The following is a 27,848-nucleotide window of genomic DNA, read 5'->3' on the forward strand; positions in this document are numbered from 1 at the left end:
TAGCTGACATTCAGCATGTAAGAGAAAGCCAATGTTTTTTTCCCCCCCAACTGCATCAATAAGAATCTCCAAAATACTACACTATGCAACCTACTGAAACTAACTTAGTTAATTGACCAATTTATTTTTACTATTTTCTCTTACACATAAGGAAATTCAGTACTTGTAGTGAGAACATACCTGTCCTGAGGTGGTATTAGAGAATCACGCACGTGTAAAATAGGCATGTAAGGCTGCAAGTCTTTATTTTCAGAACATGCCTCGCTGTGACTTCTTAGAATATCTGAGGACACCATAAGAAAAACTGGTAACTACGTAGATCACGCAAACATTAAGAAAAATATCAATTCTGGCAATGAACAGCTACTCTGAAGATCCCTCCTAATTTCAGCAGTTTAAGGACGTTTTTGGATTTTACAGAATTTTTCCTCCTAATCATGCTGAAGGCAAATCAAGAAAACTAACCACACACAGTGCCTCCAAGTACCCCAAATAACTTTGGAATAAAGGAAAACAGTTCTTGCCGTTACTCTTGATTGGTATTTCTAACTGTTAGCAGAGACAGCCACCTTTGAAAATAAAGTACTTTCCCTCCTCCTCAAAAAACTTGATTTGCAGACAAAAAAGGTAGGAAAATGGTAAAAACAGGAAAACAGCTCCGATTTGTCTACCATCTCTGTATTTATGATAATTGCCGTATGTGAAAGTAGTAAGACAGTTTAAGTAAAAATGCAGCCCAAAACAGAGCTTGAAAACTACAGACACAAACTACTGAAAACATTGTGGCTTCAAGGAGAAAGGCAGAATTTCAGAACTCAATTACGCATTCTATTTTAGTAACATAATTTCTGCGCAAAGTGACTAATTAAAAAGCTGCTTTTTCTACAAAAAGCCATTAAGGATGGAATTGAGAGCTAACGCACATTTTAGGAGTGGATATTTTAGCTGAAGATAGCTGAAAAACCAGATACAGAAAACAACGTGTCACCATACTTCTAGTCAAACAAGCATCGCATTTATATTTGTTTTCAATAGTAAGATAAAATACCACCAAATCAATGGGAATTTGTTACAGACATGTTGATGTAATTCAGAAATCACAATCTTTATAACAAAAGCTTTAATTAGGTTTAAAGAATGTTTTTTTCTTTAAAAAAAAGAGAAACAAAACCCTCGAACTACTCATTTGACCAAGAACTCTAACAGCACAATGACTGACAACTAAACAGGCAGAAAACATGACTGAATTAATGCCACTAGACTGAAAGCTTACACAGAGCTGATACATCACATGTGACTCAAGAAGCCATACCTATGATTTTTACCACCATATCATACATCTGCCTTGTTTCTTCTTCCTCTTTTGCCCAACGGTATTTCATGTAGTGCAAGACTCCCCAAACCACTGCTATACCTGCATGAAGATGTATAATACTCTTTAAACAGTATTAGAACATTGGCTATTTAACACCGTTTACAGCATATACTTCAGAAGCTGGTTGAACTAGCTAACATTTTGAAGTACTTTAGATTTCAAAGCTAGTGAAATACACTGTATTTGCTATCAATATTTTATATTTTACTAACACAACAACACGAAGTCTTAAACTTTTCATTATTTTAACAATAGCCCACTATCCCATAACTGTGGTTTGAAATTTTACCCATTCGTGAAGAAAAACAGAAAAACAATTCTATCAGAAAAATTCAAAGTCATATCAAAAGTCACATAAACTGACAATTAAGAACATGTTAAGATTTAAAAATGCACAATATTCACTAATTCATAGAAAAGTTACATGCTTTAGATATACTGGTAAAAACTAATTAACTTGCACTGCTTCAGTTCAGCTACAGATCTGTATTTCTTGCAACGAAATACTCCATGCTCTTTTTCTATTACTTTAAAGATTATTCCCAAAAAGGACAATCTATTCATGAAGGCCAGCAGCATAAGCTGAAAATAAAAGTCTTATTCCTTCTTCTATCTTGGGCTGAGGGCACCACTACACCCATGATCTCTTAACAGTTAAAAAAAGCCCCACACAACAAAAAAACACATACACAAATTACAGTTACATAGTTTGTTTTGTATACCAGTGATTGCAAGGCAATATTAATGATACAAAGAAGACTGAGGCCAAAATTTTAGGCCAAAATGAGTGCTAGTTAATGGCAATACATCTAACACACAATGGTTTATTTTTGAAAAGGTATTTCATATTAACCTTAATTACAGATGAGAAAGTTGAGACACAAAGCTATTTGCTCAGCATGACTGATGAGACCAGTGGCTGACTTGGATACGGAGTTTCATCTCTGCATCCGAATTCAACCCTCATATCCACTATTATCAGAAAGACAGCAATCTGGAACAGTTTGCCTTCGATTCTTTTGGTTCATCAAAAGGCTAGTGAAGCAGGTCTTGAGTCTTCTGCTCATAAGCACAAGATTCTTAAGGTATTGAGAAAAAACAATTTATTAAATATTCAATAGGTGTATGAGATGAACTCTGCATCTTCAATATTTCCAACCAGCCACATGGAAAGCAGTGAAGTGTCTGCGCTCAGCTGTACCCTATTTTTATGCTGCATAGTTTTCTGTATGGTTAAGAATTAAATAAACTGGAAAGAATTTGAAACTTGAGAACTATCAAAGACTAAATGAGCAAGTCTTACTGAAGGATTAGATAAATTTTTACAACATAGTCCTAGAGGCAAGAATTTTTGGTGACAATCTTGTTTGGGTATCCAACTTTTCCTAAAACTAGGAAAATAATCTTTTCTATAGTTGTTTTCAAAGTTCCTGGAACAACAGTGAAATATCCTCAAAATTAAGGCTATAAGCCTTTTTACTGAGTGTTTTGCTTTTTCACATCAGTTCAACCCGGAATTTTTGAAAGCCAGAAGGTATTGCTTTGGCACGGAAGAAGACAGAGTTCCCAAAGAAGGAATATGTTCAGCTGACTACAGCAGGAGATGATAGCAACCAATGTGAAAATACAGTGGTGCAACAGAAATGCAAAGCAAACTGCATTGTAATCAAGATACTGACAGGAACTCCAACTTATATGGTTGAATAAAAACTTTCTCTAAACATGCTGTTTACTTCTCCCCATGCACTTACATAAACGCAAGCTGTAACAAAAAAGTTTTGTTATTTTATTAACTTACCCAAAAGTAATATTGATAACCTGTGAGTTACATTAACAAATGCACGGCGAAAACGACACCTGAAAGACATCTTTGGACTAGTGGATTCCAGATACTTCACATCTGTCACATTGGTGACATCCGTAGCATTAGGGTCACTGCTGAGACACCTGTTCAAAAATACACAGTATTTACAAAAAAGGATACATTCTGTTAAAAGAAACGTAAGTTAAGAAATAACGACCACTTACTTTATGCCAACATCTTCCCCACTACTCAAGATCCATTGTAATGCTGTGTTAAGTACACTTTCATATTCTGGATCTAAATCCTGTCCAAAGACAAATATCAATGAGTAATTTCATAAATAACTGGAAAGTTATAATGCCACAATAAAATTCAGTTATTGTACAGATTAGTAGCTAAAACTATGTGGGTTTGTTCTTGATTCTTCAGATTTTGCATAAGAGTTCACTACACAAAGTGAATCTATACATGCTAGGAGCAGCTGTCAGACTTAACAGCACTCCTCAAATTAAGGACTGTTTGAAAAGTCAAGTCATATTTGCTGTTCTATTAACAATTCTAACCCACAGCAAGAAAAAAAAAAAATCATTCAGCCACTAGATGGTGCTCACTGAAAATCTACTTCAAGAGAAACTCAAACTAGATACAAACCCAGCTGAAAATGGGTCCTATAAGAGCAGCTCAGGTCTTTTTTTTTTTTAAAGCAGTTTGAGGAAAATAAATTTTAAATTATATTTTTCAAGTAGTCCCGTGTTTGTGGTTCAAGAACTCATATTACTATACAGAAAGTGACTTTTTTTAATTAGTTGGTATCGACTATCACAGGAGAACATGCACTGCTGTCTGAGCTAAGGCTGTCTCCATAGTACACCTACATGTTCTTTTGCAGGAAAGCAAAAATGGAAGTTAATACTGTATTTGAAATTATACTCTCCAAAAAGATCTATCTCCAGGTTTCCTTTGAACCTCACATAATATAGCTGGCCTAGAATTAAAGGATAAGCACTCAGGAAAAAACAGTACTGCTTTCTTTTCACTTTGAGAGTAAAATATTAAAGTTTTATCACTCAACACTGAAATTCTGCAAAGAAGTTATCTTTATACTTGTAAAATGAGGAACCTTAGGGTTAAACAAGAATTTGTACAAAGTGACAAATTTTCATATGAAATTGAGCTTCTTACCAGAGCTAAACCAGTTATGATAACAACTGTCCTTCTTTCAGCACAATAGATAGGTAAGACCACCAGTTTTCCTATTTATTCCCAACAATGCACTGGTTCTAACCAATACAGAGTATCACCACCAAACCATAAAGCAGTGTTAGCAGCTTCTTCAGGAGGCTCTTAACATTGCCTCTTTCTACCTATTATGTAAATATTTGCCAAAATGTAAAATTTCTATACATTCATATATTAGAAGTCACATCAGTTTAACTCCCCCTATCTAATCAAAAGAAGTCTTACACTCTCAGCCTTTTAAAAGCTTCAAGTAGTTTTCCGGTGAAGGGTACACCAACGTGGGCTAAAATAAACCCTACAGCTGTCAAGACAAGGCAAGAGTCATCTTTTATTTAGGGAGTGCCACAGGGGAATGACAGCAGAGAGTGGGATTTCATAATACTGCACACCTATCAAATTAACAAAAAGGCCTTTTTTGACCATTTCTATTTAAAGTATCAACGAATGGTGTCTCCATACAGCTGCTGCCTCTCAGGCCCACTGCACAGATCTACGCATCAGCCTCTCCTCCCAAAGAAAAGAAAACAGTATCCTTTTCTACTAAGTGACAAAACACAGTATACCGAATTCTGGAAAAGCTTCTAGAGATTTGAATTTCATGAATTTATGATTTTCATGTTGGTCAGCTATCTCCATCAATCCAAATTATAGCCTGGTGTTTTAACTAAAGGTAAAAAAACTGCGTGCCGCTGAAGCACTACTATCTACACTTTTCACTGCAGTTAAGCCAGTTTCCTTCACCTTCCCTCTCCCCCAAAGCCTCACTACATCCCCAAATAAGAACCCTAAGCAGCATGCGTTAACGACATCAATTCCAAACATTTGCACATAATAGTCAATACTATGGCAAATTTTAGTCAATACACTAGATATGAAATCAGGCCTTACAAGTTGTAATGTATACAAATCTTAACATAAAACCAATGAAAAATACTTCATTTGCTTACTTTTAAATATGCAGCTGCCTCCTGGACGGTAAGATTTCTTTGAATAGAGCTGCCACATTCATGTTCCCCTAGCAAAAATAAAAGTGTTTATTTTTATCTGCTTACTACTGCATTATATAAAATAAAATCACCTAAGCACAAGCTTACAGATAATACAATCTACACAAGCAGCAACAGCTCAATAATTCTCACAAGTTCCACTGAAAATATGGAAAAGTCTCTGGACAAATTTCTCCTTCAAAAAAGTTAAAAAACTTGAAAATTGTCACAGCTGATAATATGTACAAATCACATCAATGCAACTTCACGTACTGCTCTATTTTGGTAATTACACTGAAAGTAGAACAAAAGGTGGTATGAAGAACTATCAGAAGGACATTGCCATAAAACAGTTGATGTACCCTGACTCAACTTCATCTAAATTATTTCTGTTTACTCTGAAACATGTATTATCTTTTATACAGACAAAGTTAGTTCTAGTTACAACATACCCCTAACAGTATTTCAGGCACTATGGAGTTACTACATTTTAGATTGGTCCAAGTTATCACAAAATCCCAGCATGGCCCAAAACTAGTGGTTTTACCATACTCTTAATTATTTTGGAAAGTATGCAGAAGTAGTCAGGAAATAACATATTAGATGCACAGTCAGTCTTCACAGCCACGTGCCATCATCTTCCTGATTTTCTTTGCTATCTCATTTGTGAAAAAAAAAAAACCAAAAAAATCCACCATAGTGACAGTCATACCAACAAAGTCATACAGAAAAGGAAAAGGTCTAACACCAGTTTTATTTATCACTAGGCCATCATTTCTGAAGAACTGTCAGGGAGTGGCAACACGTTTTTCCTGATCTTTTTAAAAAAACCAAACAACCTCCCCCCCCAAAAAAAAGCTTAGCATCTATAACTACGATTTTACTGTGCCAAAACAATAAAATAAGAAACAAGAAACCCAGTCTTTCACTGGCTCGGGGTTATGCCTGCCTCACCTTTCTCAATCTACGCCAAGCTGTATTATTCCCAAAGCCACAGCCAGACTAGAAAGTTTAAGATACTCAAGCATATACAAAATACAAACTTTTCCTTATACTCTTACAAGTATTTAAAGTTGGAATTACTCCACACTGGAATACCCTTCAAACAGAGCAACTTCAAGGACTAATTCCCTACAGAAATGAGAACATTCAAGGCAATCTGAGCAAAACAGAAGAAACACTAGCAAGTTATGGACAAGCATATTAATGTTGCATTCACAGTAGGGAGTTAAAAAAAAAAGTGTTTCTATGAAGCAAAAAGTGTTTCTATGAAGCAGACTGCTAAAGCAAAGTTTTATTCAATACACTTCAACAGATTTAAGTGAATTTGGCCTTGTAAGCACATCAGCCTAACAGGGATGCTTGTCTCTTACCATTGGGTTACCGAGAAATAGGAACCCTGTTTTTAGGAGTGCTCATATGCTATCTGGCCTAGGAGTGCTGCTGGAACTAAGCCTGCGTGCATGCACGTATTTTCAATCAAGCACTGCGCAGAAAACACACTACTTTCCAAGTTGTTTCACTTGATAATTATCATGCAACTTCTTAGACTTTCCAAGTGCCTGAGTCTACTGTAATTGCAAAACTACAGAGATCTCTGGTGAAAACTGACACCACCTTTGGCAAAAAACACTCTGAACTTAGAAGTCAGCACAAGAACTGGAGTTATGAGTTATTCTTGCATGTAGTTTAGGCAGACATTCGTTTTGTGCAGCATAAACTCTACAACCTGTAAATTTACATCTGTAATCATCAGTGATATCATGGTTCAAGATTAGCAGACTTGGGATAACTACGTATCATACTCATACAGTCTCTAGTGTAAACATATTGTTTTAAATCTAGAGCTGAGTCTGACAGGGATTCATCCATTTAAGCTTTTTTTGTTTGGTAGACCTGAAGTCTTCCTGGAGTCTTTCTAATACAGAAAACGCACATCAGTCATAATTTGACTGAACAAAACAGCTTGTGAGAGCAAGCGGATGGAACCCATCTGCTTAGAAGCTTTTGTCTGTCTTGGGTTGTTTTGTTTTTTTTAATTATCTACATAAGCAGGTAAGCCAGCTTATGAAATAAATAAGAAAGAACAAAATGGGTAAGGTTAATACATAGAAAAGAAAACAAACACAACACCCAAGCAGAATACCAGATTGTGAAAAACAAATTCTTAAAAACAAGTTTCAGGATTCATTTTGGACTTTCAATCTTACAAGAATACAGTACTACCTCTTACAAGAGGACAAAAGCTCCATTAGATAGGGAACTACTGGATTACTTTCATAGTTTTAAACTCTAATCTTATTTGCCTCCTTCCTGGAATTACGTGTACGCAGTATGCAGCCAACACACAGACTTCACAGCTTCTGGTCTCATCTTCAAAAACCAGCAGACAGCTTCCTCGCAGTCTTGCTTCTGAATTTTTTTTTTTCCAACTCTATTCCCTTTAAACAAGTTTAACAGTTAAAAACGCCTTTTCTGCCTAGGCTCTTGACAACACCTAAGGCCCAACAGAGTTCAAATTACCCCCATACAATGCTGGGGGGTGGGTGAGGGGGAATCACTTTCATCTTGCCTCCCACTCTTGAAAGCGTAAACTAATCAGAGTTACGGAGTTTCAGTTGTGTACAGAAAGCTGTTGGAGATGCAGTTTCTCATTCCAACGCATCTATTGCTGAGAACCATTTAATAGCTTTCTTCTGAGAAACTCATGAATTTGAAAGCCTGCAGAAAGTTAGGCAATTCACAAGTCAGACAACCTTCTGTTTTACTGCAAACAGCAGGATATTCCTATATGCCATTTCAGTCACTGCTTTAGCTAATAATCCTGCAAATGAAGGCTTACTTTGAATAACTTTGGTGCAATCATTAACTGCTTGGCTTGGAAACTCACTTTCCATAGTCTGAGCCAAAAATGTTTCCCAACTGTTCCATTTGAGGCCCTATATCCAGGAATAAAACTTGAAGCAGAGGCAAAAAAACTTTACACAGGTCTGCTGCAAGATAGATCTGAGCTCTCTGTGAAAACTGCCCCTCTGTTCAAATGTCTGTTGCGAGCTTAGAGAAAGCACAGATCTTTGTGCTCAAATTTTCCTTGGGCACAGAGCACTTCAAGTGTAGTCAGAGAACTATTCTACTTGCCTTTGTAGGGAGGTGGGAAATAATGCATCCCAGCAAGGATCATAAAATTACCTTTTAGCTTATAGCCACATAAGAAGTTGAGCTCTTCTTGAAATACTAACAAAAAGCAACTAAAACCTCGAAGTCTGCTCTCACAATTTCTTTCAACACAGAAAATAAGTCAGATCTGCTTTTCCATGCAGGCTAGAATGTTTGAAACTGACTTTCATTTGGGCATTTAATTTATGAGCTGCAGCATAGGCAGTTAACAGAAATATTCAGGATTCAGAATACTTGCTTTACAATGTAAATCACGCTTTTTATCAGAACCGAAACCCAGTGGAAAGGTAATACTTTAAGAAACACAGGGATTTAGCACAGATCTCTATGTCATCGCTTGATGCGGTACAGTCAACCAATATAAAAAGCAAATAGTCTACAAAACATTTGTTGAGCAGGTCTGGTGCTTACAGGCTACTTGCAACAGGACACTGAAGTGGGTAGCTGAAGAAAAACAGGAGCACAAATAGTGTTCTGAAAGTAAGAAAGAATTCCTGATCTGCCCAAATGCAAATTCAACAGTTCAGTAACACTGTGGAAAACCAGAGCTTGGTAAGTAGTCTGTAAATCACTGGGTTGGAAGCAGCACACTATCAATTATCTGAAGAACTAAAGATTAAGGAGAGTGACAGAACAGAGAGCCTGTGACAGCAATCAGATACGGTAGCTGACACTTGAAATTAATATTACTTTAATATCTAGTGTTTTGCCAAGATTTTCTTCCAGCCATGGATTTATCAGTAAGCTTTATTACATATGGAAGTCTAATTCACGCCTGCATCTCAAGGACCCGTGTTGTCTATTAGCTCAGAAGGAAACCGTCTAAATCTGATGTATCATCATTTTGTGGAGAATGCCAAGCAAAAGAAATGTCTAACTAAAGAAAAATTATGTGCAAGAAAGCAGGATCATACCTATGGGTATCTGGCTGCTGCTTGTGGATACAGTGGTTAGGTTTATTAATTTTGCAAGCCTGACTGAAAATGGATGCAATCTACTGAAGTCTCTCCGTGAAAGACCAAGACATCCAGTAATTAACATATGCATGAGGGAAGTCTAATTTCAATAAAGCATATCTTTTGGTTTAGGAGAAAGTGCTAGGCACTGAAATATATACTGTATATAAAATGTTGCTGCTTTGATTGTTATCCTGACTCTTTCTTCCTTTAAACTTCCAGTGTTTTACCTTCTAAAATAAAAGTTCCATCACTTGTTCTCCAACTGAAGTTGGCAAAGCAAGCAGCTAGCTCAGTAAACATAAAAGTCTAATACAACGAAGACGGCTAGAAATCAAATTCTGAAGTGACCATCCTCATGCTAGTCAAGATGTTGAATAAAGCTTAACAGCACAGACTACTGCAAGTTTCCAGCCCGCCTTTTTCATATTAATAGTTATAACATGAACAAGTGATTCATAGCCAAGTATGAAATGAGAGAAACTTTTCCAAGTATGTGACAGAGAGACCTGAAAAGCACCACTTTTACTAAAACTATATTGCTTTACTTCTGTCTTTTGAGGTGGTGCACTGTGTACAAGATCAACACTTTTAAACCCTGCATCTCTCTAGCAGCTCTCTCTGTTCTATGACTTTTAAATAGCTTCCAGATACTGTGCCAGGTCTACATCACTATGGTATTCAAAAATGGACGGGCAGACTTTTTTCCTCTCATACCTTAAGAAACCTGCTGCTGAGGATAACTTCTGTCTAAGTACAAATGAATTAGGTCATTCTTCAGACTGTATGAAAGCTACTCTGCTGAGCAACCAGGTAATCTTGCAATACAGCTTCAGTCTGGGGAATCATCTAACCAGAAGGTATAGCTATATTTTTTGAAAGTACTGAAGATTCTCCTGGCCAGGAACAGGCTAAGAGAATAATGTACCCTTCAGACCTGGGGAAAAAAGCAGTCATCTAGGAGCATACAAAATTCCTCTCATAAGGCAGACAGGTAAACAGTTTTGTAAGTGTACGTGCATGTAAGTAAGCCCCAGCTAATGAAGAAAACTCCCTTTCTTCCACAGATGCAGAAATGAGAGGCCAAACCTTTTTATCCAGGTAAGTACACTGTTCACTGTATGGCCACCGGACAGCCAGACGACACACTGAGGGAACAACAAGCTGGTTTGTTTGGTTTTGTTTTTTTTCAAAAGAAGGAGAGAACTAACATAACCCATTACTTCCACTTCACACAAGTCAGTGCTCTATGGCACACAGCTGTGTGTCTCAGACATTCCTACACACCACAGGCTGGCCACCCCGCATTGGGGGGGGGCAAAAAAAAATATCTTTTGGCCCCAGTGATTTATACCACAGAATTATCTACTACCATCTAATAGGTATGAAATAGTTTGAAGCAGGTAAGAATGTATCAAGATGTAACTGACCTGTGAAAGATCAACCCTGTAAGGCTTTCACAGTCAGAGAGCAACAAAATGAACACTAAAGCAACTATTATTTTGCATGCAGTCGGGTGAAAAATCATTTTTTCAATATTATAGGCATTAAAGAATAATGTAAACAAGAAGGAATTTGTGAGTTTTGTCCAAACAGCAATTTTATTCACTGCAGATATCGTAAATTCTCTGGAAACAACGAGCTTCTGCAGAAAGATTACTCTTGCAATTTAAAGGTATTACAGAGCTGCTCAAAATTTCTCACATATTTCCCATACATCTCTGGCATATTAAATTGTCAGTCTTGTATCTGACACAGAGTTGTTTCCACATTTTTGTAACATTTGAGAAATGTCTGTAGCACCTAATAATAGTGGAATAGCCTTCTTGGTGAAACTTGCTGTTGCAAAACAAATAGCTGGCACAAAGAACAGTAAGGCTTAAAAAACAAAAACCGAACCACTGTCTCCTAAACTCATTATGGATTAAACAAGCAAGGATGATAAATAAATGGCTTAACAGTAATGAAGCAGATTCTGCTATAACTCACCCTCACCAGATGCTGATGTTATAAACAGTCTTAACTTTACCACCTCCTGATTGTGATGTGTAGGTATCTCTGCAGTTCAAAGATGTGCTAACTACGACTCTAGGCAAACGCACTGTATTTTTACTTTGAATATTCAATAATTAATACAAATCCTAAACATCATCTGACATACTACTATATACAGCACTTTTCATTACTGTATAATTAGAATGGTTAAGTTGCCTTGTTAAACAAAATAGTCCAATCTTGTTCATCCACTACTGTTCATTGTATTAGTAAGCATTTTCTGCTTGTTGCAAAATATGTTGTTTTTCAGACATTTTTCCACTATAGTGAAATATCTACCTTTAAAATAAATATATATTCTGCTCCACATATAGCATATTTAAACCTTTTATTGAAATCAGATTAATAAAGCACTAAGACATTAGATCAAAAGCCATACAGGATCACGATATTCAACAACCTATCCCGTTAACTAAAAAATATTGCAACAAAAGGCACTACAGTGGTGAAAAAGGCAGTGTAAGTGAACTAGAAATGGGATTTCTAGTTTCCCAAAACGGAACTCTAAATGGCTATCAGGGCCCCAGCATATACCAGTTGTTGCAAATCACTGTCCAAGCATAGACCTCTTTGTAGCTGTTGCCATAATGCTCTTAGTCACAAGATTTTTAGTGTTACCTGCTACTTGTGCCAATTTATCATGAAGTGCATATAAGCTGTTCATCATGAGACTTCTTTCATCTTCCTAGAATTAGAAAGACATATTCATGTTAAAACTAACATTAGTAGAGATGTGTTTTCTTCTATTTAGCCCAAAAATCTTTATATACCATCAGGGGAAAAAGAAAAGGGGGGAGGGGGCTGTTACACAAACAGGTAGAAAGCTATAGTGTTTCACACATCAATGATGCAAGCAATAGATTTTGAACTATTCACAATATTGATTTTTCACATCTTGACTGGAACTAAACTAGATTGTAACCTGGACTCTAATGGATCTGCCAGTTAAAACTGACAGCTCAAAAGATTATTTTAATACTACTGATGGAACAGTGCAATGAGCCAAAAAAAATCTGGTAATTTATTTCGGGTTGATTTAATATCTACTCTGTAACAATGAAATAATTTTATTCTTAATAAATGTACAGTGACACTTCATACAAACCACACTGAAGTACCATCTGGCCATATTCCCGCATAACATTCATAACAAAGTAAGATTCTTGCTGTGTACCTTCAAACTACAGTAACTTAACTAAAAAACCAAAAACAAAACACTCCAAACAGAAAGCTGTTGACAATACAATCTTGCTGATAGTTCCTGTGTATGCCACTAGTATAAAAAGGCCTAATTCTGAAATAAGCACAAATATAAAGTGTCATATAATTGTTACTTACAGGAGAGTTAAACTTTTTCATCAAGATATTGAGCAATTTAATTGACATTTATCCAGAAATATTTTATATTAGAATGAATTATTCGAAATATGAAGATAAGGAACCTGTAATGACATACACTGACTACTAAAGGCCATTCTAAAATGTGGGGTTCCTTTACACTGTCTCTGACTCCTGGGGCAGTCACATGGCTGAGATAAGACTAGAGCCTTTATTCAGACAATATGCAAGGAAAGTAATATTCCAGTTTGTGCATCTGCTGATTATACTCATACTGAAAAAGCTAAGTATATTTTTAATTCCCTGAAGCACCAGCACTGTCTGACATCATTTTGAAATCCGAATACTCCAATTTTTTTTTTTCTGTAAGAAAACTGCTACCAAAAAGCAGAATACTTGTTTCATTGATCAAACATTTGACAAATTAATTCCCACAGATGATACCAACAATTACCAGCATCACCTATGCATATTCTGGTCCTACAAAACTATCATCGAGATTAAATGGATATAGTCGGTACTCCCCAGGAAACTAACCAACCTTATTAACTCATTTCCTGGCTGGAAAATACTGGGCATGGCAGAAGAGGAAAATCAGTCCTCTACCACATGCACACAAAAACAGCAGCACTCCAAGTTCCATTCATCTGTCAGTAGGTACACCCATGACTTCACCAAGAGCTACGCTGAGACAGACATGAAACATTTTTGTCACCAAATTCTTTTCTTCAATTAATGGTCAGATCGTGTAAAGGAAGGAACTGAACAGTATAACCTTCATAGCTAACGAACAATCAAGCATGGAGTAGGATTATCATGGAACAACACACAAGAAACACAGAAGAAAATAACACACAGAACAGGTTCTCAAGCTGTAAGGCCCAGTGCAAAAGATGCATTCTCTCTGCACTACTAAAGTCATTCTGAAAGAATCCTCAGAATTTATCCCATCAAATTCAATTTGTTGAAAATATTCAGAAACATTTTCTTCCCAAGTAACTAGCCATGGCTACCTACTTAAAATACGCAATGATTCGCTTTTGGAGAGCTCAATCCTAGACAAAAAAAACCCCAAACAACAACACAAACACCTACACAATTATCTTGCAATACTTGCTTATATATGCCTAGCAAAAGCAGATCACTATGTTTACAGTCCAGGCAGAAAGACTGAAGGCCAAAACAGAGAACCACCAAAACACATGCTGCAGAACTAAGAATAATACAGATACCTTCAAGGATGACATTCCAAAAATGGTTATCCCGATATTCCAGTTGAAGAAGTGAATATAGGAACAAGTAACAGAATAGAATCAAAGTGAAACAGACAAACTTTTAAATCCATTTTCTGAAGGAGTCTAACCCTTGCTCTTCTATGGTATTAAATAAGATCCTGGAGTTTCAAGTCAATCATCTCTTACCAGCTGTCCTTTCAAGGTCGAGAAGCCAAATGGAAACAGTAAGAGACAAACGATAAATTTAGCCTCAAAACTTACAACACAATTTTTCCTCATAGCTCTACAACATAAATTATGTAACATTTTCTTAGTATATAAAGCAACTAGCATGCCACAGCCAAACCTTGTAACCAGTTATATTGCCCGAGATGAAAAACAAGAAATTAAAATGTTAAAGTTTCAAGAAAGGCATTCATCTCATGCAAGACATTCTGAAACTGCATCCTTCTGAAAAGATCTGTATTGTTTTTACATAATCATTTGACAGATTAAAAAGTGTCAATACTAGGTGGTTTTACTTACTTCTATTTTTTCTAGTTCTTCACTGACGGAATTCTTGACTGTCAAAAGAGAAAAAAATAATTTCATTCTGGAGTCTGAAAATACTAAAAAAAGTATAACATTGTAGCTTTATGACACCACTAATCTTCAGACAAAACCAAACAAGTCCATAATATGGCAAATAACAATTAGGCAGCTATTAGCCTTTGACTTAACTCCACATTTGATACTGCACTATACAAACATTTAAGTTAAATCAGAATCTTGTATACCTGCAAATTTCACAACTACTTCCACACAAACACAACCGTGCTTGGCATTTGCCAAATTCTTGCTTTAATGGCTCAACTGCATTGAAATCATAATTTGAAGGTTTTAGTGTCTAGTTTAAAAAAGTAAAACTACTTTTTTTACTAAAGAATAATCCATGTGACAAAGTTGTACAACTCATCAGCATTTTCTGTTTTGACAACAGTTAAGGGATAACGCACTGAGAGCTCAGGTGAGAAGTGCATTGTGACTCAATGACCATTCCTTCCTTTCTAAACAAAAGTTTCCACAGCTCCTGAAAGCGTAAGTTCATCTATTATATTCCTCTTGGCTACAAAAATATATTCTTCAAGGAAGAGAAGCTGAAATCAGAAAAGTAATTTGTGCTATGCTTCCACTTAAGACTGACCAGCTGGTAACTAAAAAGTTACCAAGGCAGAAAGCAATCGCCATTAAAGCATATTGTCTTGCCTTTCTAAGCCACAACTCTTGTTTCACGCACAGTTTGAACTTATGCAGAAATTAGCAGTTCTATGTACTATTCAAACAGAAAAATGAAACTTCTACTGACCACAGTTCACCAAGTACAGACACAAGAGAGAAGTAAGCACCCTGGGAAACCTGACACAAAAATTGAATGTCTAGGTTGCAAATGTCATCACATCATTGCAGATGTTGAAAGCACGCCAAGAACAGGTAGAACTTGAAGGGGCTCGCTGCTCCATATACAGTTCTACCAAAAGTAGAGCTCTTCCAAACGAAAAAGAGTACTTTCCACTACTTCTAGGTCTGATGCATTTGCATAGAGAATCTGGAAGAAATCTCAGACTGGGAAGAATTCTGTGTGCTTTGAAATCCTGCAGTTCAACTTTCTATACTACAGCATAGTAAAAGACAAGTACCATCTTAAACAGTGTCCAAAATACGTAATTCCATTTACACGGTGTAATTACACCCACCCCCCCCACTGCAGATATTGCAGCTGTTTATACAGTATTTCTGCTTGCATTTGAAGGTAACTCAGCAACAGCCTCTGACAGTGCTAACCAATTTGACTTCTTATAAGGCACTCCCATGCATAAAGATATTCACAAAACATCAAGAGCTGCCTCCCCAACAGTCAGCTGATTGACAATATCTTGACTCTTGAATCATAATCATGATTATTAAGCTGATCAGTTAATTTAGTTATAAATGGGAATAAGAGAAATAAAGGTGGACACACCAGATCACATTCATGGCAAGATTTCTCATTTAGGAAGAGCGTAGGATAAAAAAGACATTAAGGCCCAACTTACAAACTAGGGGTCCCCTAACCTTTGCCAAGTGTAATAGCATCTGGATAAGTAACTAAAAAAACAGATTTTATAAAAACAATTTAATTATTTGTAAAACAATGTAATTTACCAGCTGCACAAACTTCCATAGCACTGTTGGCAGCAACCAGGTGCTGACCCATTTCACCTTATTTTTGAAAGGCAAGTTTGAAGTGGGAATGATTACCGTTTCATTGCTTCTACACGGAGCAGTGGTAAGGAACACATTTCTACAATTACAACCAACAAATCATGCATAAAAGATCAAGGCAAAGAAAATGCTTTGAGTGAAGAAGAAACCTTGACCCTGAAACTTTGCAAACAACGGTTCGTCCACGTGCCTGAGTTTAGAAGAAAATTAAGCATGCTACCTACCCAACAGCAATAAGCACTTCAGCTTCCCTTGATATAGCAAATGGAAAAAAAGCCAGAACAAAACCACCGAAACACAGGGACTGGTTTTCACAGACATCTGAATACTTGATTCAGGTATCAGATTAATTAAAATTGATGGGAACAGATGATCTTCAAGCACTCTTGTAAACCAAGCCCTACACCACATTTCATTCTATAAACGCAAATTCTCAGACACTGCCTACTAGATTATCAAGCTACCAACTTTACAAAGCTTCTATGTATTTCATTCATTAACTCAGCAGAACATTCCCAGTACACTAAACTTAATCTAAATATCCTAAAATAGGATTAGAGAAACACAGCCAAGGCTCTAGATGACTGCCAACCTCCCAGTTTGATCGTTAGTTATCCAGACAGAATAATTATGTAATTATGGTCTCTTCCCAAGGTCAATCTTATTGTGCATACATGAAATCTTGATTATACGGTTTTAGATTGGAAGGGCATGGAAGGTGGGGGGGAGGCATGAGACAACAACATGTAGATTTCAGTATACCTGACAAACATATTTTAGCACTGATGAAAGCCACGAACAAACACAAATGCAATACTTCCATGCCTGCACAGATGTAAACTGAAGCTGTCAGCTGTGATTGTACATACACTAGGACACTATAGCAATTAAGTGAAGGCAATGGTGGTGTTATACTCGGACTTTACCAGCATCACCATCCCAGTGTACAGTCCATCTCACATGTGAGCAACTTCACATTTGGATAAATTAAAACACTGAATTTATGAAGCAAACCAGATGAGATGTCAATATTTGCCTCTCTTTCACAAATGCACAGCAGTTAAAGTGATAAAAACCGCACTCCTCCAAAACTGTCTATCACAAAAATTTAATAAATCCTTGTAATTCATTATTTTAACTCACTATAGGATTTCCATGAAATCTGTATGAAGTTAGTGATTTTATGGCAAGATAACCAATAAGTGAGATACATTTTATGTAAGAGGTTAATATAGTTTAAGATGCATGATGTCTTAAGAGGCAAGCATGCTAAATGCAACTGCAGCAATTTGTCAGCTGCATATGCAATTAACAACTGTTAATCAATCTGCACCTGTTTACCACAACCTTGATTAACTTGAGTTAATAAGGCCAATCCTTAACTACTTCAGTAATTCCTCTGTTCTGAATCCACCCTTCTTTCTTTTGTTCAGGATCTAAGCTCTTACCAAATCCTCCCACTTGCTCCAGCCACAGATGTAAAGTTTTCACCTACTCAAACATGTCTACGGTATTTCAATATATTACATCAACATTACTGGTTCAAAAGGTTTCTTGATAGCTTTTGAAATATATAAGTATAGTTTTAACAGTAACCAGTTCTTGTCCTACCAAACTAAGCACTAATTACTAATAGAAGAGTTTCTTACGTGAACATACCACACTTCCAAGGCTCCTCCTCAAAAAGGGTTCAAGACCTGTACCATACAGCAACAATTACCAGCCTTAAAAGTAGTCTATCTATCAAGCTCACATTTTTATGAACTTGAAAGAACAAGTTCTCATCTACTTCTACTACAAAGCTAAAAACTACAGAGGTAATTTTCTACAACAGGAATCTCCTGGCTGTTGTCCTAGCGGGTCTTCTCTCCAGGTTAGGCAACCAACAAGCACATCCATTACCCTCAAGAAAGAAGGGACACAACAAACTACCTGGGCATGGCAATCTCGTTACCCATCAGAACTCCCCAGACAGCAGCAAAACTATGAGAAGCACAACAGTTTTACCTGGCCACGTGTGAATACTACCTACAGGATAAAAAAGCAAGAGTATTTTAACAGAAGAAAAACTTCAAAAACTTGGCAAAGGGAACCACATCAACACTGTAATAGCTAAACATCCTGCTTCAAAGTTTGTTGCATTGGGAGAAGAGCTTCATTCCTGGCAAGGTGTAACGATAACATGATTCCTTGGCCAGACACGGAAGGAAAGAAAAAGTAAGCACACTAAGGGACATCATGCTCACCTGAAACCTGATTTCAGAACAGGCAGGGATATGTTATTTAAATTCCATTTTTAAGAAGCGATCTTATTTAAATGCTAGTTAATCAGGAACAAGACAATAAGAGTACCAAAAAGCCCACAAAAGAAATCAAAGCAGCATACAAATATTGTTCTGGTTAATTGAAAAGATGACTATTGATCCTTAGCAGTAACTAATTTACACATATTACTGTTGGGACAAGCTGCAAATGATGACTTACAGACTACTAGAATTCCTCAGAATGGCGGAATTGGTCAATCTCAAACAAAACATCACCAATACAAAGCCAAGGGTCGCAGCACAGCTCCAAAGCATTCCAGCCAAAGCTGTCAACACAAACGCACATACCAAGCTATCTCACAGAGATTCTCAATTTTAGGAATACAAGTGCAGTCAGTGTCAACATAATTAATCTTAATTTTTGCTAGAATACAGAAGTGATCATCTTTAAAGTAACAATAAAACCACTCACCACCATCACCAGCCATTTTCCTCACTAATACATTGGTAACAATTGCAGACAGACATAGTATTTACAAGGGTTTAATTTTCTTCAGTAAGACAAACAGGGAGCACAAAGTGGGATTTCTCCTCTTTTTCAACTCATGCTTTAACAGACATGAAGTTGCAGTCTAATTGCAGACATTCGTGAACACATAAGTCAGCTTTTATAGAGTCTTAATGTACAAGTTCCAAAGACTGACATAGCTTCAGAGGCAGTTATACCTAGAAAGAAGACATACACAAATAAAAGTACCTTTACTTAGGACATAAGCTAGAAACATATCACTAACATGGCACCAAAATAAGGGATTCAGTCACCTTCAGGTCACCAAATCAGGATACGAGAAAGCAGCTAATCCTTCCACTACATCTGTGTCCTAGATGCTGTGGTACATTGCCCTGCAGTGTTACCATTCTTGCAGTCACACCGGCACAGACCAAGGATTCAACTAGCCCAGAGCCCTGTCTCCAGCAGCAGCAAGTTTTACTCTCTTCAGAGACACCTGTCCCTAACTGGAGGGGGGAAATAAACAGAACAGTGGCAAAAATTAGTGTCGCAGCATAAGAATATAAAGTACATGCTGATACTCCAACAGAATATTCTCCCCGTCATAAAACAATTTGTACCTCAGAAGCTTCCCAAGACAGACAGAAGCGCCTGGCTTTTTTTCCTAAATTATCAACTCCAGTGTATTTTTCCCTATCAATTTGTCTAGTCCCACATTAACCCCATGCAAGCTTTTAGCTTCAGCAACGTACAGTCAGAGTTCCAAAACTTAAACATGCATGTGCGAAAACCCAGTTTCTCTGCCTACTCTGAACTTGCCACTTGTTAACTTGAGAAACTCCCCCCTGTGTAAGAGGAGACAGTGAGTAATCAAACCCTATTCACACTCTCCGTAATACTCATGCCTTTACTTCATTCCTCAGTCCTCACTATCCCACACTCAAGAGTCATACTCATCCTTGATATGAAAGCCATGCCATGCTTTTGATCATATTACTGCCCTCCAAACCTTTTTGCAGCTCTGCTATGTCCTTTCTGAGGTTGGAGACCAGAGTTGGATGCTATTCAAAACAAAGGAGCACCACGGATTACTAGTGCCATACCGATAACATATCCTCTCAAATATACTTTGTTCTCAATTCCCTTCCCAAAAAATAGAAAAACCTCACCACTGTGTTTCCTTCTTTACCACTACTGAATATTAAGCTAACATTTTTAACAGAATCATTGTAATGCCATAATCTATTTCAGAACACACAGATAATGTGATTTTATAAATGAAAAAGCAACTTTCCAATGCAACTTCAAGGAGCTGTAAAGCCACAGCTGCAGAAACAAGAATGATCTCAGTTAACCTGTAAGCACTTCATTCCTCCATGTGATGATACCAAATGTGCCAAATACCATCCACACAAGGATTCAGAGACTGTACGCTGCAACACACACTTCTAAGCCAGCAACTTCTGCAGAAGCAACAGCATTCCTCCCTGCAAACACAAAAGTACTTTTCTCCTCTCCACCCACCACGTCACAAGCAGACTAATCCCAAACCAGAAGCAGTATTTTTTCCAAAATTTGTCCTGTGAAGGTGTGTTCAGCAAGTTGATAACCTAAAGTTTCCATTAGAATTTTTTCTTCACAAAAAAAAAATTTAGCTGGATAATGTATTGTTAACAGGGGAAGCAACAATACTGGAAGCACTGCTATCCAAAACAGGCCTTTAGCCCAGTCTTTTTCTACATGACTTTGGAAATGCGTTCTCAACAATTTTACAATCCAAGTACTTTCAGCATCAGCCAACAGACCTGTAACCTTTTTCCAGTAAGTTTGGGGTCAAGTACTGATTCCACACAGTGACATACTGTGGTCGTGTCAAAGAAAATTCTGAAACATTGTCTGTTGAAGCTTCTTAACCTTAATGCCAGAAAACCAAACAAAAACCCAAATAAGTTATCACAGGAAAGAAGTTATTCCAGAGCTCCATTTTGCAAACAGCTTATAATAAAATAATCCTGCCTTTATTTTCCTCTCTGCAACTACTCAATACTCAAAACAAATGAACACTTTTGCAGGACGTGCATCTCCAGATCATGCTAACTGAGGTAAAATACACTTTGAATCAGTAGGCTAGACCTCTGTGCTTTGGTAATAAGACACCAAGTCATACACCACGCTGAGCAATTCCTTCACTACAGATCATCTTTGTGTGCCTTGGAAACAGTTTTTGTATTTCAGTTCGAATAGTCCTTGGCCATGCCAATTTTGAATGGCAGCACAATCTACCACAAGGATTAGTGAATTCTAAAGACAGCTGAATCTTTGCTTAACATCAAGTCAGTTTTTCAACCACCTCAGTTTAGAGAGCTTTTGCTGGTAATTTTTCCCCAATATCATTTGAATTCATTTTGTTTGTGAATAGGTGATAAGGGTTGATGATACAACTACACTATTCCATAATCACTTTTTATTTCTTGACAAAACCCTCCTCTAGAAGAATTAAAACTATCATATTTGTGATAAGACATTTCAGTTCAGACACATTTTCTATCAGCCCTGAAAATAGTAGTCTTCATTATTTTAGGTAAAAGGGTGGGAAATACCAGAATTTCTCTTTGGAGTTCTTCACTGCTGCTTGAAAAAACCTCTGCATATTTTAGCTGTATCACCCTTTCTAGAAATGCTCAAATCTACTCCTGCCTATTTAAATGTTGGTTAGAATAAACCTGAATGTTGAAAGATGCTCTTAAGAGAGTCATGTCCACTGGTTCCATATTTCAGAAGACAAACTATTGTTTTGGGAGATCTTCTCATCAGATTATTCAGTTTCACTAAAATAAAAATCCTAGTTTCATTCTAGTACTTGTAGTAATGATTGAAAAGCCTATAAATCATAAGTTTTGTGATAAAATGTTGAAGTACAATATTTTAATCTGTGTAGTGCCTGTAGGTATCCCAGTACTGCGAAAACAAAGCAGAATAGTTGGCTGCCTGTTCTTAAGAACATCACCTTTTTTAAGCAAAAAGCCTTATAAAATAAATCCAGAACTGAAACAGTTGCCAAGACATCACAGCTGACTTTAGAGGAAGCTTTCACTGTATTATTGCCACATTCACTCTGTGAACACTGCTGCCAGCTAGAATCTACTGTACTGAAGTGTCCACTTCAAACAGAGCTGATACTTCAGACCAACACCTGCAAATATTAACAAAGAGACTGCCTCTCCTTCTTTCTGGTCTCCTGTTTCCTAAATATCACCATCAACCACAGCAAGACTCAGCGAAGGAAGAAAAAACCCCTGCAGAGCTATAGTACAGATACTGCTTATTTCAAAAGGAAGAATGTACAACCTGCCTATGTGTATGAAGAAAGCATGAAAGTTCACTTTTTCTACTAGAACACCCTGTGAAAATAACTGTATGCAGCAAATGAAGGAACAAGTAAATGAGCCCAAACAAGAACCAATGCAGCCACACCAAGAAACAGAACAAACTTTACACCACCACTATCAGCAACAAAATAATACAGCATTTTAAGTCCCCAGTTCCATAGATGGATAAGAAATTTGGGCAGAAAAGACTTGGGCAGCGTTTCATACCCCTAACTCAGGGGGCGTGGGGGGTGTGGTGTGTCATCAGAAGTACCAAGTGCCAGTCACCAAACACTTCAAACAATACTTCCAGCTGCTACATCCACCCAGGAACTGGTCTTCACCCCAAATTCCGTCTCCTCTATGCCTACATTAATCCCAATGGAGCATACTCAGTATAAAAGCAGACTTAAGCAAGAGCACATTAAGCTGCTAGGTTATTTACAAAATCATTTTGCATGATCTGTATTTGTGGAAAGCTAAAACAATTCTTAAAACAAAGTATCCTCTTTTCCAGTTTTATTTCTACAAGTGTAAAGAAATGCTTTATAGCAATAGAATTTGCACACACACTCTTTTACATTATATTACAAAGCATACTATATTTCAATGCAGAAATAGCTGTCTGTGTTCCATTAGGAAAATACAGCTCAGGAGAACTGCATTTGCTATGCATTGTAAAAACTAGGTAATACTACATTCCTTGTACACACACACTATCTCCATTATAGGCTAGTATTTATCTGTAGGAAAAGGAAAAAAAAACCCAACACACTAAAACTGCTTTTATCAGCAGTTTCAAAACATTACCAGAAGAAACATTAAACTTCAGACACCCACCAGCATTTTACAATACCTTCACTTGCAGAGAATCAGAATAGGCTTCCGTAACAGTTCTTCCCTCTTCTTCTGTGCTCCTTCCCAATGTCAAAACACAGCCATGACTTCAATAAATGAATACAAGTGGAAAAAACCTCAAAGATATTCAGAAGCAGGAGAAGCTATACCTTGAAAACATGGCAGCACAAGCAGCTCAATGCTAAATTAGGAAGTGGTCTGCTTCCCTCAAACTCCAAAACTCAAGACAGAAAGCAAACTCATAAAGCAAGTGTTATTAAAACACAGAAGGTTTAAGAATCAATGGGAATCTGCAATTAAATATTAAATCTACTGTCACTCTGCCAAGGGGCCCAGTCTCTGCCCTATGGTCTCATACAAGCAGGAAGGATTCCTGTCTTGAAGAGATTCCAATGTAAAAAAAACAGCTACAACCTCTTCTTCCAGATAGACTTTAGTTACAAAGCATTACTAACATACTATAACAGTATGAACAGTTTACAGCATCCAAAAATAACATTCAAATGGAGAGCACTGACAGGAGAACTCTTAAGGGACCCTGAATCATGAGAGCAAAGACGTTAACAAAGTCAAGATCATGACCACATCACAACTCTTCAGATTTAAAACCGGGGTTCTGCTGTGCCTCTGTCCTCATAACCGTTCAGCACACATTAGTCTGTCACTGCTTGCTGTACTAAGAGCAGCAGAACTGCTGAACAATGATCTATACAAAGCCTGAACACAGCAGTAAAACTGAAGACAGGTGCCCTAGTGTATCCTAGGGAGAAAAAAGAGCTTACCCTATGCGTAGCAGCTAGCAGGTCTCTCGTCATGACAAAAGATGAGCCTTCACAGAGGAAGCAGCAGCCGACCTACCACAAGTATACGTTAGCTAAATAGAAGAGGGAAAACTGCCCACCACACATAGCAGAAGTTTGCAGAGCTCAAAACCAGAGGAGCTCAGCAGTAATTCAAGACATAACACCTCTCGACTGTAAACGAAGAAAAGTAGGCAATGTTCAGTAAGTCCCATTTTTACTCAGCTGGACAGATAACCTTCCAAACTGTCTACCACACCAGCTCCATTTGTTTGACAGCATGAACTGACTGGTTCAACTAAAAATTATCTGAAGGGAACAACTGGACCAACTTGACCACACAGCCATACATCACCATTATCCTTATACACCATTGCCATTGGCTCCTACACTCAACTGAAAAGTCTGCTTGAACTAAGACTTCCAATATTGTTGTCATAATTGTTTAGCAATTAAACAGGTTATGCCTGTTAGTTAAAAGGTTATGTCATCAGCTCACAGATTAAGTTGATGAATCTTCTAGCAGTACTGTGTGCCCATCTCCTGAGCCAGGTGGATCTAGAGAGGAGAAAGAACCCGTCTAGGCATGAAACTCCATCTTCCATACAGAAACAGCAAAAAAAGGGGATGGAAAGGAAGAACACGTGACTCTTGCTAAGATCTCAAACACTGGGGACAATAACGCCGTACTACACCATTGCATATTTGTAGATACATGAGAACTCTGTAGTGTGCAAGTCGCTACACTATAGTATACAAAGGTAGGTGCTTAAACTACAAAACAAAGTTTACAAAACAAGATCCTTCCTCAAACCATTTATCTCATGCTTAAGAAAGTACAGCTAGCCATATAGCTAGTAGTCTGATGCCAAGGTTTGTGTAAGAAGCTCAGCACATTCCAATCTCCTGAATGGCAAAGAATATCACACACTAATTTATTTCCTTACAGAAGGGACAGGCAGACTCTTCTGGCCTTTGGTCCTCAAATCACCAGCACAGCTCCTTCCCAAGGTTGCTAGTTCCATGTGATTTCCCCTCCACAGTTTGCTCTCCCTTCAAAGGAAGGACTTCAATACCACACATCCTATACAGCAGAATAAAACAAGTCTGGATTTAACATCGCACTGGGGTTTCCCTCCCCCCCCCACTTCACATGCACTTGTACTCAATCCACAGACATTTGTTGTCAGTTCATAAGCAGCACGTTTAGCTGAAGGTCAAGAGAAAAAAACAGTATTTAAAGTTATAAATAAAAAAATACATTAGCTACTGCATTGCTCGATTCCAAAGTGCACAGACACATTACTGCGCAATGTAAACAAGCTAAAAAAAAAAAAATCTACAGTGTTTCTGCAGGGAGTACCACCTTCGATGAAAGCCAAACTTAACAGACACTGGTCACAATACACCTAGGATCACCAAGTCAGACTGTGCATATACACCTGCCCATTCTGAATGACTGAGCTCTCAGGAGTACTTCAGAGGCTGGTATTTCTGGTTTTCAATGAGAAATGAATAACTACTAGCTCAAAGGACACTGTACAGACAGTACAACAGTATGGCGTTCTTTGACATGTTCTCAACACTCAATTTTTATTTTCTGAGTTTATATCAAAAGGAACATGTGTTTTCTATAATACACAAAATACAAAGTACCCAAGCATGAATACATCCTTTAGATACAGCTCAGATTCCCCACTTCCCACAGTGATTTAGGAAAACCTTTCTCCAAAGCTAAGCAGTCCTTCACATGCTTACAGATAAGCGAAACACAGCCCCAAAATAAGTAGCAATACTAGTTCCTTCTCCAGAAGGAAATCTGCATCTCTAACCTCATTTTCTCAGCTAGGCAAAGTCTCCCCAGGACAGCATAACTTCCTTCGACACATTTTTTTTTTAAAAAAAAAAAAAAAAAAAAAGCCTGCCTTTTTCCTTGAAATACACTGTGCCTCACACCTCCAGAAGCTTTGTTGGATCACACATCAGGTGCAAATCAATACAGAAACAGACTAGGGATGAACCTGACATCATACTCTCCTTTTTGAGACCCCACCAAGGAATTTCATAAATTATTTTCTCCTATTTACACAGTAACAGTAAACTATTTCCAATGAATTTGCAAGAATGAGAAACAGCACAGGCAAGACTGCCAGACTGGCCCTTCCCCAATAATTCAGTTTGACTGTGGATTTTCATAGCCTGAAAGAGGCCTCTCAGGGGTTTGTCACATATGCACTACCCAGTCTGTCACTCAACAAAATTAATAAATACCCTCTGGTTGTCTGAAGCATGACACGGGAAAAAGAACAAACAGCCACAAAACTTTCAGATATGGGTCAAATGTCAGAGATGAACAAAAAATTTCATGACGAATGTTTTATCATTTCCTGGAAAACATCCTGGGAATTACCAAAAAAAAAAAAACAAACCAACAAACAACACACAAGCAAACCACCACACACCACAACCAAGAGCTGTTTCAGGCAACACCAACAAAACAATCACACATCTACTTTTTGATATCTGAAACCCCTCATTCACAGTAAATGCACCACTATCACTATCTAGGTTTCAGGCAAGTTCTAGACTTCTATGCTCTCTGAATGTGTAGATATTGTTGGTCACACACCACTTTGATGAAGTTGTGCTGTGAGATATACGAATATTGGACATGAGGTGCTTGTGTCGTGCACCTTAATGATACTGAACAGACACTGGGATAATCATTACTGACTGAGTGCGCTGTGGAATGTTTTATTGTATAACTGCATAGTGAGATGACGAGTATTGAGTGGACTGATGGTTAAGGTGAGTGGCTTTGATACGCAGCCAGTTGAAAATATCCAAAAGCTAACATAAGCAGTTATAAAGTCAATGGACAGTCTGAAGCTTTTCCGATATGCAATTCAGATTTAACTGACCTTCAAAGAAACATTTTTCTGTAGAGAAAAGGAAAATTAAGATCTAGATGTGGCCTTAAATGTAGTGCTATTCCAGCCTAGACGTTATCCAACTCATTCCAGAAGTCCTCGCACAATAAGTTTTGTTCAGTCGGCTGCTTAGCAAGGACAGGCTGATGCTGCATTTACCCAAGGCGCTGTGAGCCCAAGTATAAAAGTTTCTTGTACTTTTTCAATAAAGAAAAGGTTACTGGGATGTGACCTGTACATCAATCCTGTATGAAGACTTAAGTGAATAAAGGCAGTATGAAGAAAGTCTTAGCATGCATATAAACCAATTATTTTCTAATAAGCCATCTTCCAATTTCTAATTAAGTAAATGGCCTTCTCCAAGACAGAGAAAACTGGCCTAGGAATTGGTCTGCAGTCCTCCATTTATGAACAGATCTATTTCTTAGCTATCTAGCACAGCATCCCTGAAATTCAATGGATCTTGTAGACTACTTTGTTTTAACGCCACTTAATTCAATGTTAGACCTCCCTTTTTAAGCCCCTACCTCTTCTCCTCCCCACATTAAACAACCTTCTATTATGAACTCAGCCTGTCACTCAGAGTTCACTGAAAGCAGCTAAAGTAATTTAAGACTTTAAAAACGCAGCTTTACTCAAGATACATGTGTTACCATATGATCCTCAGTGAGAAGAAAATTTGATCTTTTCCTCTGCAAAAAGAGGAATTCA

General features: G+C 37.4%; 1 protein-coding gene across 1 annotated transcript in view; it reads right to left on the reverse strand.

The window, feature by feature from the left end:
- The window catches only part of LEMD3 (LEM domain containing 3), a 51,369-nt gene that overhangs the window by 14,836 nt on the left and 8,685 nt on the right, over positions 1–27,848 (reverse strand). Inside the window, exons 2-8 of the mRNA XM_075427881.1 lie at positions 14,691–14,728; positions 12,211–12,277; positions 5,366–5,433; positions 3,404–3,483; positions 3,174–3,322; positions 1,313–1,414; positions 181–283 (exon numbers count right to left, since the gene is read on the reverse strand). Coding sequence (XP_075283996.1) covers positions 181–283; positions 1,313–1,414; positions 3,174–3,322; positions 3,404–3,483; positions 5,366–5,433; positions 12,211–12,277; positions 14,691–14,728 — 607 coding nt within the window. The remainder of the gene's footprint in view (positions 1–180; positions 284–1,312; positions 1,415–3,173; positions 3,323–3,403; positions 3,484–5,365; positions 5,434–12,210; positions 12,278–14,690; positions 14,729–27,848) is intronic.

The sequence above is a fragment of the Opisthocomus hoazin genome, chromosome 8 (assembly GCF_030867145.1).
Source record: "Opisthocomus hoazin isolate bOpiHoa1 chromosome 8, bOpiHoa1.hap1, whole genome shotgun sequence".
NCBI classification, from domain to species: domain Eukaryota; kingdom Metazoa; phylum Chordata; class Aves; order Opisthocomiformes; family Opisthocomidae; genus Opisthocomus; species Opisthocomus hoazin.